This window comes from Triturus cristatus, chromosome 2_2 (assembly GCF_964204655.1).
Source record: "Triturus cristatus chromosome 2_2, aTriCri1.1, whole genome shotgun sequence".
Lineage (NCBI taxonomy): Eukaryota > Metazoa > Chordata > Amphibia > Caudata > Salamandridae > Triturus > Triturus cristatus.
This window is the reverse complement of record NC_140582.1, coordinates 1,227,744,920-1,227,764,413: the sequence shown is the minus strand read 5'-3', so window position 1 is coordinate 1,227,764,413 and position 19,494 is coordinate 1,227,744,920. Positions and strand designations below refer to the sequence as shown.

General features: G+C 51.0%; 2 protein-coding genes across 2 annotated transcripts in view; one reads left to right on the top strand and one right to left on the bottom strand.

The window, feature by feature from the left end:
* LOC146863455 (dedicator of cytokinesis protein 2-like) overlaps positions 1-19,494 on the bottom strand; it is a 2,657,619-nt gene that overhangs the window by 999,326 nt on the left and 1,638,799 nt on the right. The window lies entirely within an intron of this gene.
* The window catches only part of LOC146863456 (uncharacterized), a 447,230-nt gene that overhangs the window by 85,746 nt on the left and 341,990 nt on the right, over positions 1-19,494 (top strand). Inside the window, exon 2 of the mRNA XM_085642886.1 lies at positions 743-817. Coding sequence (XP_085499012.1) covers positions 743-817 — 75 coding nt within the window. The remainder of the gene's footprint in view (positions 1-742; positions 818-19,494) is intronic.

Genomic DNA, 19,494 nt, shown 5'->3' with positions numbered 1-19,494 from the left:
CTTGTTTCTTCCTGGTGTGCTATCCTCCTGTAGATGATTGTTTCTTCTTGGTGTGGTATCCTGTAGATGCGTGTTTCTTCCTGGTGTGCTATCCTCCTGTAGATGATTGTTTCTTCTTGGTGTGGTATCCTGTAGATGCTTGTTTCTTCCTGGTGTGCTATCCTCCTGTAGATGCTTGTTTCTTCTTGGTGTGGTATCCTGTAGATGCTTGTTTCTTCCTGGTGTGCTATCCTCCTGTAGATGCTTGTTTCTTCCTGGTTGGGTATCCTCCTGTAGATGCTTGTTTCTTCCTGGTGTGGTATCCTCTTGTAGATGCTTATTTCTTCCTGATGTGGTATCCTGTAGATGCTTGTTTCTTCCTGGTGTGCTATCCTGCTGTAGATGCTTGTTTCTTCTTGGTGTGGTATCCTGTAGATGCTTGTTCCTTCCTGGTGTGCTATCCTCCTGTAGATGCTTTTTTCTTCCTGGTGTGGTATTCTGTAGATACACAATTTCTCCTTGTGTGTTACCCACACTGTGCTGTACATAAGCGGAGCTCTGGGCTAAGCCTGTGTCTTCAGTCCAGAAGAGGGGTGCATTGGCTGAGCAGTTCAGGTTAGAGGTGCTTTGGCAGAGCAGTGACGTACATAAGCACGGTATCAGAACAGTGAGGACTTTCAAAGGGCGGGGCAATAAGATGGTGCAAGACATTGCATGTTATGCACCCACAGCACACTAACCTGCGTGTACATCTGTGTTACAGGAGGCACTCGTACCGGACCGGGCAGGACATCGAGAACTGCGGCACGTGCAGGGACTGCGCCTGCATCATATACAGGTAAGGCACCTCCTTCCCCCCCATGCTCCTTGGTGCGCGCCAACACTCCTGCTGCAGAAGAGATGTCTGCGCGGCAGCCATGTTTGTTAAGGGCATTGAAGCCGAGGCTGGTGTTGGAGTTGTGGTTCGGCACGTCTGGTTCTAAGTGTCCCGTGTAGTGCGGCTTCCACTGTGCATTGGCTCGATGGGAGGCTGGGTCTGGGACAGAAAATATGCTGTGGCGCCAAAATAAGTGTAGCCCAATCAGCAAAGCAGGTTGTAATTGTGAATGTATTTCTATACCGCTTATGAGCGCTGACGAAGCATTAAAGCTCTTTTCGGTGAGCAGCAGCACGCTACCGGAACCCAGGATTAGTAGTGAGTGTATGTTTTCTTCTTGTGCTTTAGTTGTGTTCAGTTTGTGCTCTTGATTTCAGGTATGTTTAGTAGAGTGTGGCGTAGAGGGAGAGTAGGGACAGATTCATAGGCACAGGTTTGAAAAGAGGGAGTTTGGAGCAGGGATAGGCCAATAGGAAGTAGTAGTAAGATTTTTGTAAGTAGTGGCCGTGTGTCTTGTTAGTTGGGTGGGATGGCTGAAAAGGGGGGTGGAAATCTGAGAAGGATGTTTGGGAGTCCATAGTAGAGCGTTTTAGGATGAAGCCGGGGGAGAGATGGGAGGGTAGTAAGGGATCTTTTTAATAGCAAAATGTAGGTACTTTATTCCCTAATATTATATATATATCACACAACACAGAGAGTTGTCCCCTCGAAAACGCCACAACACAGGTAGGTACATCTTCGGGTTGAATGGGCAAAAGCTACTTGGTAAAGTTTTGCTTGCTTGATTAAACCCTTCTGTATAAATACCCATATATAAATTGAAGCTGTAATATCTTCATGGTCTGCTGTCCACATATATCTTCCAGCACATTAGTATAGTAACAGCAACTTACGTATATATACATAAATATACACAAGCCCCTCCCTCATTGTGGCAATTAGTGGCTGGCATGAAGCTCTACATATGCACCTGTATGTATACAGAAGGATTTTGCCATGGCCTGATATACACATGCATCCTGTGGGGTAATATATAACCTGGGTCACATAGTGGAGTTAGCTACAGCACCCACAACCCTTTGATAAAACAACTTTACATTTACATGCTAAAGAGAATGTGACCAATTCACAAAGGTGAACTTTGAGAAAAAATTAGGCAATGAGACAGGTGATGATTTTGGGGTCACCCCTAACCTAGGAGGAGGGCAAGCAGATGCCTTGAACGATGCCTTGAGCAAAAATACAATGCCGGCCAAAGGCCCAGCAGAGCATTATGGGGCGAGATTCTAGAGTTTAGTGAATAATACAGTATTAGCTCTCAGCTGAGCCCCAGAGCCCCGCCCCTTGAGGAATGTTTTGATATTGGATACTATAATATTCACTGCACTCTAGAATCTCGTCCCATAATGCTTTGCAGGGCCTTTGGTTGGGATTGTATTTTTGCCCATAACTGTGCTTGGGGTGGTCCTAGGAGGATGGGACCACCACCAATCCTTCAGCATGATGCGCTCTTGGTGTTCAAGGCATCTGCTTGGTTCTCTCCCTAGGTTAGGAAGGACTCCGAAATCATCACCTCTCTGCTGCTCGCTGTATTTTCATTTTCACTTTTGTGAGATGACTATATGTATTTTTGCATGTAATGATAAAGTTACTTGTTTAATCAAAGGTATGTGAGGTTTCTGTTTTATTAATGGGGATGAAAAGATACTCTGCCAACTACCCCAACCTTACAGCATCAAAAACAAATTGAGCAGTGTTGTAAAATTGAGCAGTGATGTGTTGTGCCGTTCATGCTGATTTTTGAGCACAGAATGTGCTCCCGGTGCCAGCACACTAATTTTTGCACACGGAACGTGCTCCCAGTGCTAAATCACCACGGAACGTGCTCCCGGTGCTAAATCACCATGGAATGTGCTCCCGGTGCTAAATCACCACGGAACGTGCTCCCGGTGCTAAATCACCAGACGAACAGCACACTGATTTTTGCTCACGGAACGTGCTCCCGGTGCTAAATCACCAGACAAACAGCGCGACGCGCTTATTTCCATCCATTGGCAGAACTCTGTGGGATCCTGCAGAGGTTTTTTTAATTCCTCAGAGTCAAATTCCGTGAGTTCCGCCCACCCCCACTTGTATTATGACAGCTCTTTTCCATACTGTGAGAGTATTGTTTGTCAGGTCTCAGTGTACTGTTGCGGTACATTCTTGAGTTGTGACTGTAGTCGTCATGTGGGGAAGAGCAGCTCTTGACTAGTGTTCTGCAGTAGTCAAGTCAAGTCAAGTCAAAGAATTTATATAGCGCACTACATACCCGGAGGGTCTCAAGGCGCTTAGGGAGGGGAGGAGGATTACTTGTCAAATATCCACGTTTTAAGTTGCTTTCTGAATGCTAGGTGGTTCTGGGTAAGGCGAAGGTAAGTGGGGAGTGAGTTCCATGTTTTAGCAGCCAGGTATGAGAAGGATCTGCCTCCCATTGTGGTCTTGTTGATGCGAGGTACAGTGGCGAGGGCTTGGCTGGAAGAACGTAGTTGGCGGGAGGGGGTGTAGAAGGACAGTCGTGAGTTGAGGCATTCTGGTCCGATGTCGTAGAGTGATTTGTGTGCGTGGGTTAGCAGTCGGAAAGTGATCCTCTTATTGACGGGTAGCCAGTGGAGGTCTTTCAGGTGACCAGAGATGTGTTCGTTGCGCGGGATGTCTAATATGATCCTGGCTGAGGCGTTTTGGATTCGTTGGAGTTTCTTCTGGAGTTTAGCGGTAGTACCTGCGTAGAGGGTGTTTCCGTAGTCCAGTCGGCTCGTGACCAGAGCATGGGTGACTGTTTTTCTGGTTTCGGTGGGGATCCAGCGAAATGTTTTTTTGAGCATGCGAAGAATGTTGAAGCAGGATGAGGATACGGCGTTGACTTGTCTGTACATTGAGAGTGAAGAATCCAGGATAACGCCTAGGTTCCGTGCGTGGTCTGTCGGGATGGGTGCTTTTCCAAGAGCTTCCGGCCACCAGGAGTCGTCCCAAGCAGAGGGGGAAGTACCTAAGATGAGGACTTCTGTTTTATCTGAGTTCAGTTTCAGACGGCTGTGTTTCATCCATTCGGCAACTTCTTTCATTCCTTCGTGTAGGTTAGTTTTGGCGGTGCTGGGGTCATTGGTGAGAGAAAGGATCAGTTGAGTGTCATCCGCGTAGGAGATGATGTTGAGGTTGTGTTGGCGGGCGATGGTCGCGAGGGGACTCATGTATACGTTGAAGAGGGTGGGACTGAGTGAGGATCCTTGTGGTACGCCACAGATGACTTCAGTGGCCTCGGACTTGAATGGTGGAAGGCGGACTCTCTGGGTTCTACCGGTGAGGAACGAGGTGATCCATTCAAGTGCTTTTCCTTGTATTCCGATATTTCTGAGGCGTTGTAAAAGGGTGCTGTGGCAGACTGTGTCGAAGGCTGCAGAGAGGTCGAGGAGGATGAGGGCGACTGTGTCTCCATTGTCCAGTAGAGTTCGAATGTCGTCTGTTGCTGCGATGAGGGCGGTCTCAGTGCTGTGTTTTGCTCGGAAGCCGGACTGTGAGGAGTCGAGGGATTTGTTGGCTTCGAGAAAAGCGGCGAGCTGGTTGTTGACAGCTTTCTCGATTACTTCGGCCGGGAATGGAAGGAGCGAAATGGGGCGGTAATTTTTGAGTTCGGTGGGGTCCGCTGTGGGTTTTTTCAGAAGGGCGGTGAGTTCAGCGTGTTTCCATTTTTCCGGGAAGGTGGCGGAGTTGAAGGAGCAGTTGATGACGTCTCGGAGGTGTGGTGCTATGACGGAGTCTGCTTTGTTGAAGATGTGGTGAGGACATGGGTCTGTGGGGGATCCTGAGTGGATGGAGTTCATCAGGCGGATGGTGTCCTCAGTGGAGATTGGGTTCCAGTCGTTAAGGGTGTTCAAGGGGGGAGAATGTTCGGCATATGGTTCGGTGGGTTGGTCTCCGGGTTGGTTGTCGAAGCTGTTGTGGATGTCTGCAATTTTGTTGTGGAAGAATGAGGCTAGGGAGTCGCAGAGGGTTTGAGAGGGGGTGATGTCGTTGGAGTTGGCCGAGGGATTGGTAAACTCCTTGACGATGTTGAAAAGTTCCTTGCTGTTGTGGGCGCTGTTGTCAAGTCGATCCTTGAATGCTGTTTTCTTGGCCTTTCGGATTAATTGGTGGTGTGTGCGGGTGGCGTTTTTGAAGGCGTCCTTGGTGCTAGTGGTTGGGTCTTTTTTCCAGGCCTTTTCGAGGGAGCGGCAGAGTTTCTTGGATTTCTTAAGATCATCGTTGAACCATGAGGCCTTCTTGCTGCCAAGTTTGATTTGTCGTTTTTTCAGTGGTGCTAAGGTGTCGGCGGTGTTGGATAACCAAAGGGTGAAGTTGGCGGCGGCTTGGTTTGGGTTAGAAGAGTGGGCTGGGGTGTTTAGAAGGAGCGATGAGGAGATCTGGTCGATGGTAGAGATGGTTGTCCGTGGATCTTATGTTTACAGATTGAGGATTCCATAGTTTGCTGCTTGAACAGAGACAGATGTTCCACCCGGGAATGTCGGAATGTCAAGCCGGGGAGCCAAGCTGGAGCGTTGGTTCCGATGTTGTATGAATTTATTGATTTTCTTCCTGATGAAGAGTGGTCCATTGTCATGTATTGCTTTGTGTTTCCGGGGCTGGAATCAGGTGTGAACTGCACACCCTCTGATTACTGGTCCCACCTTGGTAGTCATTTGCAGTTGTGCAGTTTGCACCCGTGACTTGCCCCGCCATTGTAGCCAGGTCTCATGTGTGTCCCTGAGGAGAGTGTAGCGAAGAGCTGCGGTTGTTGTATGGTCATTTCAGGCATGCAGCACACACACTGTCTGTCGCTGTAAGCCCCAAGGGGTGTGGTACCCTCTGCTCCACCACATGGGAGTTTAAGGATGGGGCACGCAAACAGACCCAGTGTTAGAGGGTAGGCATTGCTCGGGGGTCAGGACTGGGGGGAACCAGGAATAGGCCGGCGACACACCTGGCACGCAGAGGCCCCTTTTGGGGGGTACCGGCCTCCCCTGGCACGTGGCACCCTTTTTGGGGGGGTTGCCGGCCACACCTGTGGGCTCTATTTGTCACAAAGAGGCGAAGCCTGCACCAGCCCAGTGCCACCACACTGCTGTGTGCACACACCCGGGTGCCCAAAGAGAAGACACAAACACTACAAGAGACACACCAGAGAGAGACAGAGACAAATGGCAGAGAGCCAGGGGGGCACGACAGAGAGACGGGGATATAAGCCAAAGAGAGCCAGAGAGACATGTCAGAGAGACACAACAGAGAGACAGAGGGACACAACAGACAGACAGCGGGGCAGAGTGACACATTCGAAAGACAGGTATATAAGCCAAAGAGGGCAGGGAGACATGCAAAGAGAGACAGAGAGGAAAGCCAAAGAAACACAGAGAGACAAGCCAAAGAGAGACAGGGAGACTTGCCAAAGAGAAACTGCGACAGAGAGACAGGGAGACACAGCAGAGAGAGACAAGTGGCAGGAAGACATGTCAGTGACGGGGAGGCAGAAAGACACTGCAGAGAGAGACAGGTGGACAGCGAGACACGATTGAGAGACAAGGAAATGGAGAGACATGCCAAAAAGAGACCGGAAGATAGAGAGTCACGACAGAGAGACGAGAGAGAGAGAGAGACAGATAGACATGACAGAGTAGCAGGGGAACATGGAGACACACCAAAGAGAGACAGAGGGACATGGAGAAACAGCAAAGAGAAACAGGGGCCAGAGAGACATGATGGAGAGAGATGGGGGGCAAAGGGTGCTGCCAAAAGAGACTGGAAAACACTCCCTGCGTCTATTGTGGGGCGGGAAACCCGCAGAGATGAGCGCGCCGGGGCCTTTGGGGCCCTTCCTGATACGTCTGGCATCGGATGCCAGCATCCCGTGACTGTACAAGGCCGTGGTCGTATCTGCGGCTGCGAAGCTGGCCTGTTCCTGACTTTGCCTGACTATACCTGATAGGTAGAGTTTTCATTCCCTTGCTGCTGGAAGTCCAGCGCCTTACAGCAGGACTTCAAGGGGCAGGAACAGGACGGGAGTGACTCCTGGGGACTGCGGGCATTGGTACCATGTGTTCACTGCCAGTTAGGGCTGCATTTTATCTCCTTTTTGGGAAATACACCAGCTTGGTTCTTCATAAAGCAAGCAACATTTCGAAAAAGACACAATCCTAGAGCCGTACCCTCTCATATCATGGCACCAGGCCTGGCACGGCGTGGTACAAGGCTATTTAATAGATAGGTGGCAACTGAAATACACCTAATCCGTTTTACGATTGTATTTTATCCATATTACATGTATTGCTGGCTTTTCTTAAATTCGGTGACATGAATCCGTGTGATGCCATCAGGGCCGAAGGTCATATGCCATGGATTCCTCTGATAGCATGGGTGTTAAGAGTAGTGACTTGTCACTTCCTGTGGTGACGTCAGGCGTTCACCAGGCACGTGTCTCACGCTGCTGACGTTGATAAGCTTGTGAACTGGTAACTCGTGTAACCAGGCCTCTGCTTGCGATGGTGTCCGCGCCAGACCCCCAGTGCTTAATTTGTGAAAAGATAAGTGTCAGGACTCTTGTCAGGAAGTCACAGCAGCGTGTACCACCCATCGCCCCTGCCAGGCTGCCAATGATAGTAACAGCACAAGTACTAACCATCACACTCCTACGAGTGTGACGATTCGGACTATTCCAGGGCCCCAAAGCTGTTATGGATTGCGAGAAGGTGATAGTAATTTTTCATGTATATTGAATTAATAATTATCTGCTGTTGTGGTCCTCTCTAAATTAGCCGGACAGCAGCACAACCTTGTAGCACACTCTCACAAGCACCAGTGTTGACAATTAAGTGCCGGTGTCGAGCACCGGACAGCACTGGCTCAAATGAAGCACTGGTCTGCACACACTCTTGCCACAGGTCCACTAAACAAAGATGCCATCAAGTTGATACCGCTGGGCTGATGCGTACAGATGGGCAGATCTATCAGGTGCCATATAACCTGTAAGTACTCACAGGACAGAGGGGCCCCTTTCAGGGCGACCTACTGTGGGGGCACCCACTTACCCTTCTATAAGTGTTTGGGGCCACGCCTCCAGAGCCCCCTCCATATTTCAGTACCTGATATGTTACTGCCTGGGCCCTGGACTCCTTCCGACCACTGCCCACAGGGCCACGTCATCCATGCATCACTAAACAATCTCTCTGTAGCCCTGCCTGCCAAGTCACCGAAAACACCACAAAACACTGAATTCCGGGAGACCAAGATTTCTAATGCAATCTGTATCCCAACACCCACCCTCCTGGTGCCCAGGCTGTCACCATGCCCTCCAAACACTAGGAATACCCGACAGGGGCCACTGCCTAGTACCTAAAAAACATTCGTTTTAATTTGCAAAGGGTATTGGTGCCCAAGAAGACCCCTTCCCTTTTGTGAATGGGTTCGCACCTCCTTTGAGGTCTCTGGTAATGTTCTCTGGCACTGAATTTCAGCTGCAAAACATTGAAACATTGCGTGCCGATTTGGCACAGGAAGGGACACCTAGAAGATGGGGAAACTGGGCTTCTGTTGAGACAGAATAAAGACCTGTGGGGGACAGGAAATCCTGGGCTGGAGGTACACCTCGGCAAGTGAAATCTGTACTTCAAATGTGGCAATATATATTGGGCTGGTCGAACTTGTGATTCAGGTGGAACCAGTGCTTAATTCGAGCTGGTGGTTTCCGGTGCTCGGCACCGGCACTTAATTGTCAACACCGAAGCTTGTGACAGTCCACCACATGGTGGCGCTCTCTGGCTAATTTAGAGATGTCCACAGTTAATTATTGATTAAATACACATTAAAAATGACTATTTCATGCCGCCCAAGCTATTATAGCTTTGTAGGCCTGAAGTCGTCTGAACTGTCACACTTGTAGGATTGTGATGGTTAGTGCTTGTGCTGTTACTGTCATTGGCAGCCTGGCAGGGGCAATGTGTGGTGCCAGCTGCAGTGGCCTCCTGATGAGAGCCCCGGCACATATTTATTTACAAATTAAGCACTGGCTGTAACTTTTCTAAAACAAAACGTCTTTCTTTGCATATGTAAAGCCTGACAAGTTCAATAGTCGCTCCCACATCTCTAAGGGTCTTAGCCCCTATTACAGGTATGTAAGGTGTAGGCCCCCTGTCTTACATACGTGTTTCCATGATCAGCTGCTGCCTTTTCCCTTGAACCCTCCTAGAGGGATGCATCTGTAGCAGCTGGCCCAGAGTACTCCTGGACGTCTGTTACAAACGCCATATATGTACTCCAAAGATAGGAGTAAACCTAAAGAGACCATTCATGAATGCTTTTGAGACTAGAGAGGGGCAGTGAAGTAACAAGGGTGATAAGGAATATGGCTGTGCAAAAGCGTGTGCAATTCACATGTGTGTAAATGTCTGGATAACAATTATGTTAAATTACCCTTAATGATGCAAAATGCAAATCTGGCATTTGACGCTGTATTTGTGCGTGAAATGCACCTTCCAGACCCTTTTGTAAACAATGACACATTCCGCACTAAAGAAAATACTGCAAAAAGACGAGCTCCGCGAACAGCCGCTGTTTGTGTCGTGGTCGCTCGCGCTCGTCCGATGTGTTCATGATAACTTTTTACTGTGAATGGCGTGTAATTTTGCAACCTGGCATGATTGTGTAATTTCAGGAATCTCACTTAGCGTAATGAAAAATTACCGAAATTACATGAGATTACGCCAGCGTAACATATATTTCACCAGGGCCTGATGGGGACCCCAGTCCAAGCAAAGAGCTACCTAGAGGCTGCCAGTAAGGCGCTACAATATAGCAATAAACAGGGTTCAAGGAGCGCCTCTGGACCCTGGTGCCACTGCACCTGCTGCACCATTGATAGCTACACCCTAGAAGCAGGGCGGGAAGGACACTGGCAGAGGATAGAATCACATTACCTGGCTCCTACCTTATTGGCAGCAGAGAGAAGAGCAAATGAGCCCATTCCAGGAGGTTTGGGAGGGTTCATCAGCATCCTCCAAATTGGACTGCAGTAAATGTATTAATTTTAGGGAACCCCCAGAGGAACCGGATCTGTTTGTGCGACGGACGCAAGCAGCAGTGTTTATTAATTTTATGTAGATTAGAGCCAAGGCATGCTTGAAAGAGGAGATGAGTTCTGCAGGAGAAGCGGCAGATATCGGGAGCTGGAAACCTGCAAAAGGATCCCTGCGTCCCCATTTGACCAAACAATGTGATCCTGGACAAACCTATCTCTCTTCCTCACCTCAGCTGGCACGATGTCTCAGTGAGTTGAGCACTCGCTGCTAACATCTGAAGTTACCTGCAGGTCACGTGTTCAAAGCCTGGCACGGCCATCTAAGGCTTCCAAGGGTGGAACATCGATAGATGCCTGGCTCTGTCTCAGGCTCGGCTCGAGGTCCTCTTGGACCTTCGAGCCCAAATCAAGCCGAGCCGTCACCGGGCTCCCGCCTGCAAGCCACGCGCTACCCCCACGCGCCAGGATTTAAAGAGACAGCATTAACCCTTTAATGTAAAGGGAAGAGAAAGAGACACCCATCTAATGGCAAAATTGCACAGTGTCAAACGAGTCGAATCCTAGCGACCCTGCTTGATCAAATTGTGTAACTCTAGGCAAATGTCTCTCTTGAGCGTGAGACAACAGAATGTTGCTCCAAGCAGAAAAAGATTCTAGGCCACATAAATGGTACACATTAGGGTTGTGTGAAATTGGTGTATTTTCTAGGCCTGGGCGAAAATGTCGTTCCGTTCGCGGAAATTGCGATAATTTGACATTTTCGCATTCCGCGGAGAGCGCGTAAATGTCAAAACTTCCGCTTTCCGCAGCTTGGCGATAATATGTTTCTTGCTCGCGCTGTCAAATAATACATTCTCACGCGCGCGCGATCGCCGTACCTGAATCCCTGCGTTCGCCAACAAGTTTTCTTGATCCGGTCGCGTTCTCCATGAAATGTTGGATTGTTTTTAGCCATTTGCACTGTCTCGCGACAGTTCGCGCCCGCAGTGACGTCATGCGTCGCGCGATCACGTCTTTCTTCTCGCGATCATGCACCGCGAGACAACTGAAAACAAGATGGCCGTGCCCGCGAGCAACCTCATGGGTAAGTTGGCGAGCCGCAACCATGCAGAAAATCTCGCGAACATGCGGGAAAAAAAATTCCGCATCTTCGCGATATTTCCGCTTGTTTGCGATAATTTTAAACATTTTCGCTATAATTTGCCAAAGTGGATTACGCAAATTCCGCCCACCCCTAGTATTTTCCCTTAGCGTAATTATAACAATTTCAGAAAAATTGGGAACAATTATGTAAAATACCAATTTATCATTAGCGTTATATTTTAGTGCGAAATGCAACTAGTGCCAGTTGTGTGGACGCACTTAGTGCAAAGAAGGCATGAGAAGCACAATTGCCGTGAACAACAGCTGCTCACTATCTGGTTGTCTGAGTTTCTCCCCCCAACCCCCCCCCCCCCCTCCTGCGCTATAATTGTGGTGCAAACGGTGGTACTATTAGTAGATGTGATGCAATAGAATCATTGTAGGAATTTTGCGTAAACGCTTTTCTGAAATAATGCGAATTATGCGCCGTAATTTACATTTCGCCGAGGCCTAGTGCATGTGACAACTGGCCCCTCAATTCACTAGTGGTCTAGTCATCAAGGTGGCGCAGAAGATGATGTACTGAGGTGAAGCACTGCTGCATATAAACAAAATCCACCTTTTCACTTTTGAAGAATGTGTCATAACTTAACTTGATACTAATTACACGCCAGACATGTTCACGGCTCGGCTCGTGCACGGGCTCTTGGCTCGGCTCTCCCTGTGTACTTGTTGCCTCGCCCACCTCTATAAATCGCCCACCATTAAATTAGCGAATTGTAAGATCTTGTTTGTTACAGCGCTTAGAAATGTAGGAACGAAGCACTTTACAGAAACAGGTTTTTATATTTACCGCATGTGCTTAAACCAGATTCCCACCTGCCTGAAGTGCGTGAACACACCAGGGAGAGTTGCAAGCACCCGGGAGACTCCATGGCGTTCCGGTAGGCCCCGGTGCCTCTGATCCCCACGCACGCAGCATCCCAAACTCTGCATTAAAAGACACCGCTCTCAGCTTCTCTCATAAAACCCGCAGCATCCCCTGGGCCCCGCGGCCTCCTGCTGAGAAGCAGCTTTTTGGGCCCATTTGCCTAACAACCGATTCGGAATAATACGTAGTGCGACGGAGGTAATGGGCGGAACGCACAGGAGCGCTATGAGCCCGAGGCGCTGCGCTGAAACACGGAAGATGAGCGAGGAAAGGCGCGGAGATATTAACAGAAAAACACTGCGCGCCGTGAAATTGCAGCTTTGATGGGAGAGACACCTGGGCCGCGTGATTAGCATACTCTGGGATGCGAGAGGTGTGCACCCCCTGCGCGATGGGTGCGGGGGGCACTGTTTAAAGCTGTGACCCGGTCCCTCTCTCGAACCTGCGGCCACAGGTACCACCCTGGAAGACCTGTAAATATCCCCCCCTCAGTTGGATGTCGAAACCCGACGCCTGCGAGGATCCGTCGCCTCATCAGAGCTCACGACAGGCGCTCAACCCGCCGAGCTATTTGCCCAGACATCGGGGCGGACCTGCAGTCTGGGATCAGTGTTGTAGGACATTCTCGCTCCCGCTTCCACACACTTCGAGCAGTGTAGGGGTCGTAGGGGAGACGCCTGTAGGATCCCAGCGGGTCACCCCACAGGCAAGCGCCTAGAGGCCGCTTTCCCAAACAGTGGGTCATGAAAGTTCGAGCAATGACTAAGGAAGCCTTTACCTTCCCTGTTTCCCTCGTCACATCTGCCAGAGCCTCACGGACAGAGGTCACACCTCACATCTGCCGGAGCCTCACAGACAGAGGTCACACGTCACATCTGCCTGAGCCTCACAGGCAGAGGTCACACCTCACATCTGCCGGAGCCTCACGGACAGAGGTCACACCTCACATCTGCCGGAGCCTCACGGACAGGGTCACATGTCACATCTGCCGGAGCCTCACAGACAGAGGTCACACGTCACATCTGCCGTAGCCTCACAGACAGAGGTCACACGTCACATCTGCCGGAGCCTCACATACAGAGGTCACACGTCACATCTGCCGGAGCCTCACAGACAGAGGTCACACCTCATATCTGTCGGAGCCTCACGGACAGAGGTCACACGTCACATCTGCCGGAGCCTCACGGACAGAGGTCACACGTCACATCTGCCGGAGCCTCACAGACAGAGGTCACACGTCACATCTGCCGGAGCCTCACGGACAGAGGTCACACGTCACATCTGCCGGAGCCTCACGGACAGAGGTCACACCTCATATCTGCCGGAGCCTCATGGACAGAGGTCACACGTCACATCTGCCGGAGCCTCACGGACAGAGGTCACACGTCACATCTGCCGGAGCCTCACGGACAGAGGTCACACGTCACATCTGCCGGAGCCTCACAGACAGAGGTCACACCTCACATCTGCCGGAGCCTCATGGACAGAGGTCACACGTCACATCTGCCGGAGCCTCACGGACAGAGGTCACACGTCACATCTGCCGGAGCCTCACAGACAGAGGCTACACGTCACATCTTCCGGAGCCTCACGGACAGAGGTCACACATCACATCTGCCGGAGCCTCACGGACAGAGGTCACACGTCACATCTGCCGGAGCCTCACAGACAGAGGTCACACGTCACATCTGCCGGAGCCTCACGGACAGAGGTCACACCTCATATCTGCCGGAGCCTCACGGACAGAGGTCACACGTCACATCTGCCGGAGCCTCACGGACAGAGGTCACACGTCACATCTGCCGGAGCCTCACGGACAGAGGTCACACGTCACATCTGCCGGAGCCTCACAGACAGAGGTCACACGTCACATCTGCCGGAGCCTCACGGACAGAGGTCACACATCACATCTGCCGGAGCCTCACGGACAGAGGTCACACGTCACATCTGCCGGAGCCTCACAGACAGAGGTCACACGTCACATCCGCCGGAGCCTCACAGACAGAGGTCACACCTCATATCTGCTGGAGCCTCACGGACAGAGGTCACACGTCACATCTGCCGGAGCCTCACGGACAGAGGTCACACGTCACATCTGCCGGAGCCTCACAGACAGAGGTCACACCTCACATCTGCCGGAGCCTCATGGACAGAGGTCACACGTCACATCTGCCGGAGCCTCACGGACAGAGGTCACACGTCACATCTGCCGGAGCCTCACGGACAGAGGTCACACGTCACATCTGCCGGAGCCTCACGGACAGAGGTCACACATCACATCTGCCGGAGCCTCACGGACAGAGGTCACACGTCACATCTGCCGGAGCCTCACAGACAGAGGTCACACGTCACATCCGCCGGAGCCTCACAGACAGAGGTCACACCTCATATCTGCTGGAGCCTCACGGACAGAGGTCACACGTCACATCTGCCGGAGCCTCACGGACAGAGGTCACACGTCACATCTGCCGGAGCCTCACAGACAGAGGTCACACGTCACGCTGCTCTATTATTTTACCTTGGGGACTTGAAGGTGGGAGGAGTTTTAAAGTGAATTAGTGACATTCTTGCTGGAGAGTGAAAGGAACGCCCGTGGGACACACGAGGACACGTAAACACCTGTAAGTGACCTGTGTGCATTCAGCCCTTCGGAATGCAAGAATGAATCGTATCTGTTGGTGAGTCTGACGTGTGCTGGGACTTGAATGCACAAAAACCATCAGGGCACTTTACTAGGTGATGAACAAATGAAACATGTCCACAGAAACCAGAATGCCACACATGATCACCTGCGTTCTATACAGTTTCATCAGTAAAACTGTGCAAATCTAGTGGCCTTCGCAATGGAAAATGTGCTCTCTGTAAATAAAAATGCGCTACTACTACACGATACGTTAGATACATTAAAACACGCCCACCTCATGCCCGTTAAAGGCTGGAGGGTCGCAGAAGTTAGACGTTCTCACCACCCTGACTCGTCCATCACTCCGAGTGTGACTGGTGGAGAAGCAATGTGTGCTCCCGGCCCTATCTCCAGCACACCCCTTCAGCCCCACCACCCTGGCTTGGCCATCACTCCGAGTGTGACTAGATGTGGAGCAGTGTGTGCTCCTGGCTCTATCTCCTCCACAACCCAAAACCCTCAGCCCCCCCCACCCTGGCTCGGCCATCACTCTGAGTGTGACTGGAGGTGAAGCAGTGTGTACTCCTGGCCCTATCGATAAAAACAATTAAATTCTTTCTGAATTACACAATAACATTATATAGATTATTTGTTCATCTTAAAAAAAGTATTTTGTAGCAGCATTGATTGAAAGTGAATGTCTAGTCCCTGTCTTGAGGCCCTCATATGGTAAGGATTGGAAGGAGATGGTGGCATCGATACAGCCCGCAGGGTCGTCGAACCGCCTCAAGTTTCAAGTGACCTGGAGCCTTGTACCACATAATATACTGAATACTGGAAGTGCATGGCGAGTCTCTGCACTGCGCGTCTCCTTGTTGCTCGTGCAAAGCACACTAGTGTCATCGGGACCTTCCTGCTCAGAGAGCTGAGCACGTACCTCGGACACACACTTCCCAAGTTTGGCCAACTCTGTTGGTGCCGTGCAAGAGGACAAAGCAGATACCGCTTCTTTGCCTTTAGATAAGAGACCCATCCATCCATCCATCCATCCATCCATCTTTGCCTTCGGATAGACATTTAGCCCTTTTAGATAGACACATCGGTATTAAGAACCTCCGACGTATCGGTAGCAGACCAGGGCAACACACACCAAATGCAGCAGGGACCCCTTTCTGTTCTTGCAGATTCTGCAGCTGACTGTGGGAGCCAGGGACTTCCATCCGAGATTTAGTTCTTTTATTGGAAGGGGCACAGGCCTGGCCCATTGAATAGTTTTTGAAGCCTTCCTCCCCAGTGCTTCAGGTAAGGTAATGCTCTTTATATGATGTAATGAGTCCGGAGAGGCCTCCCCAGGCCGTATAGTTTGATAAGTCTGCTTCCCGTGATAACTGCTGAATTTGTTTGTTGAGTGCATTTTTGATTGCCCCATAGCTTGCCCCTTCCTGGCCCCAGTTTTGTGTCGCCAGGGTAAATGTTCCCACCGTGTTTTGCATATAAGGTTTCCCTGGCTTAGTTGTCCCTTCCTAGATGGGTTTAAACATGTTCTTTACACTTCCCTTGGTGACTGTCAGAAGTTGGTCGCAGTATTTCCCCTGCGTTCCCAGGCAATCATTGTTTGGTGTTGCGGGTATGCTTTGTAATTTGAATATACGTTTATACGCCGGACATTGTGATTCCTCAAGCAGGCTGTCCATTTGGCCCTGGAACGCCTGCTGGGGGTAGCCCGCTTTTGATCCTTGTTAGAAATGGGATTTCTGGTTGGCTAGGGCTTGCGCCAAAGTCAGGCAGAGACCACCACTCTAGTCAGGGCTGGGGAGTTACACGCCAAAGATAACCCCTGCTCACCCCCTTGGTAGCTTGGCACGAGCAGTCAGGCTTATCCCGGAGGCGATGTGTAAAGCGTTTGCGCGCGCACCCAGCAACAACACCCAAGGCTCACCACAAAAGAAACTCCACACAAGGTATTATATAAAAATAGCCTTTGTATTATACCAAAACACCTTAGATAAGAACACACACTCTACAATGTGCCAACAGGCTCGGGCAGAATTTACAAGGGATTATATGTACAGGAGACAGGGCCACATGGACCACTGTCAGGAATTAGCACTTTGTAGAAATTAGCACTTAGAACATAGGAATAATACTTTAGAACATAGCACATACAATCACTGTAGCACTAAATAGAAAATGTAGCACACAACCAGTAACTACTGGTAACAGGTAAGTACCACCTACGCAACCCTAACCACCTTAGGAAAATATTGCTCAGGGAACCAGGACCTCACTAGCACCACCTGTACTAGGAGAAAACAACCACCTAAGTATCACAATACCTGTAGGGGTAAACGCACATTACACATGATGCATCGCAACACATTCAGAGGTGTAGGGAAGGAAAACACATGATGCATAAAATACATTCAGCGGTGTAAAACACGGCACATGACGCATAAACACACATTCAGAGGTGCAGGAAAGGAACAATAGCGCAAAAACTCACATTAGCCACCACCTGTGGCAGTCCCTAGGCCAACTGGCCTTGTCGGGGCTAGGACGCCCTGTGTCCCAGTAAGGTCAGGGGAAGACGGCGCAGGAGGCGCAGTCCAAAACGCAGAGTCAGGGCAAGACTGCGCACGCAGTCAGCACAAAGCGCAACGGGCCCCCAACCTAAACGTTGCAGCTGCCCACTAAGTGCTGGGCAGCTGGGGAAAGGGGCGTGGGCACCACTGTGCCCTTCCACACAAATCTGTCGCACTTGGAGCCTCTCTGGGCACTAAAACAATAATGCCCCCGTAACGTTGGAGTCCCTCTGGACTCGGAGCCAGGTGCCGACGTTGGAGTCCCGCTCGGGGGACTCGAAATCGCCCAAAAGAAATGCCCCCTGGGAGCCTTCTAGGCTCCTAAAGCATGCGCCTGTGTGGAGCCTCGTGGGCTCTGAAAACAAATATGTCCCCGTATGTTGGAGCCTTCGTGGGCTCTGTTAACAATATGCCCCCGTGGAGCCTTCGTGGCTCTCAATGATAATGCTCCTGCAGTAGAGTGGCCCCGGCGGGCCGAGCAGCAGGACAAGCACGGGGCGCTGCAGAGGAGTTGGGGGCCCCCTCTCTGGGGCCCTTTCAACTAAAATCACCCCCACACTCACCGGGACACTGTACGCGCTGCTCCGGTGTCTCCGGTGACGTCGCGCTGACTCGCTGTCTCCTCTCCCTGGGGCCGGGACTTCCTGCCTCCGCCCTGCGTGCTGATGACGCGGCGGTCGGAGTCCCGGTTGCCAGGCAACCCTCCGGCGGCGGTGAGGAACTTCTCCTGTTCCCTTTACTGAAGCGCGGGGTGGGCTCCCGCCTTCAGGTAAACAAATACGACCGTGGCTCCTCGTCTCGGGGCACACACAGCGGGGTAGGCACCCTCGAGGGAGGCGATACGGGGTGGGCACCTGTATATGAAATAATAAAATAAGCGGGGTAGGCACCAGCCACCGAGGGCCACAATGCGGGGTGGGCACCCGCCTTAAATCCGGCAAAAGCGGGGGAATCCCTAAGTCGGGGTTCCCTCCTTGATTATCGTAGCGCCGTGCTACGGGCTCCAATGAAGGCGCCTTTCAGGGAAAGCGCTTCTTGATGCTGGGGGCCCAAATAAAGCGCTCCTAGCGCTATCAGTCCAGTAAAAGCGCTGCCAGGCGCTTAGGGATACAATTAAAGCACTCCCAGCGCTTAGAGGAGGATAAGAACAAAAGTCCAGCAAAGTTCTCCCCTGCATACAGCAAGGCAGGGGTGGGGGGGGCAAGGCTGGACCCAGAGCCAGCTCACTGGGCCTCCAGGCAGGGAGGTAGTCCAAGTGGCGGTCCTCTGGTCCAGCAGCAGCAGCCCCCCTCAGGCAGGATCCTGGCAGAGAACAACTCTGTGGGGACGCAGCCCCATTTTTATACACCTTTTCCCTTTGTTCTGGGTTCAGGGTGAGGGGGAAAACCAGTCGCAGCTGGTTGGGGAACACCCTTGATGTGCTCAGCCCCTCACTCTATTCACTGGCAGGGTTAGGGTCATCAGTCGCACCACAGGGGGCGGAGCCAGCATTGTGTGGGGAAAGCCCTGCCCTATTCAGGTCCAAGGTGCACTCCTCCCCAGCCATCCGCATGCTAATCTCACACTCACCACTGGGGCAGACCCACCCAGACTCCTGGAGCCAGGATCCAGCCAATCACACGCCAGACACCTTTTACACTAATATGCCAACTCCTAGAAGTGGCACTTCCGCACATGACATAATCACGCATTATACATCATTGCGAAGCATTCGATCACACGAGTCCGCACATACCAAACTCGAGCCTGCACACCCCACGCATCAGGAACTACCAGGGACACATACATTCCCCATGCATTCCTATGGGAGGGCAGGCCTATCTCACCACATGCACTCAGAGGGCGCACGCACTTTACTCTGGGACACAGGGAAAGTGCGCAGAAACCAAAAATCACTACCACCAGGTCACCAATAAAGCAAAAAGTTCAGGGGTGAACCTGCCAGAAGGGCCAAGTCCAACAATCCTGTTTTGCACAGTATGACTCTTCTTCTTGGGACCGTCCTTGGACCCTGAGCTTCTCATAGTTTGTATCGAGCTTAAATTGTCGACTGAGCTTTCGAGTTCCTTTTTTGGAGGTGTAAGGTCGCTTTCCCAGAGTCGCTGAGCCCTGCTCCAAGACATTTATATGTTCTTGCGGTGGAAGTTGCCCACTTTCTCTTTGAGTAATGCTTTTTTCACACAGTGCCCAAACATCGTCATATCATCTTGCGTGGATTTATGACCAGTTTGTTAGTCTCATTGTAAGTTTTAAGAGCCTCTAGTCCCCTTTGTAGGCCGATTTTAGTATGGCCCATCACTACCAGGTCATCTGCGTATTGCAATATTTGTAATCTACTGG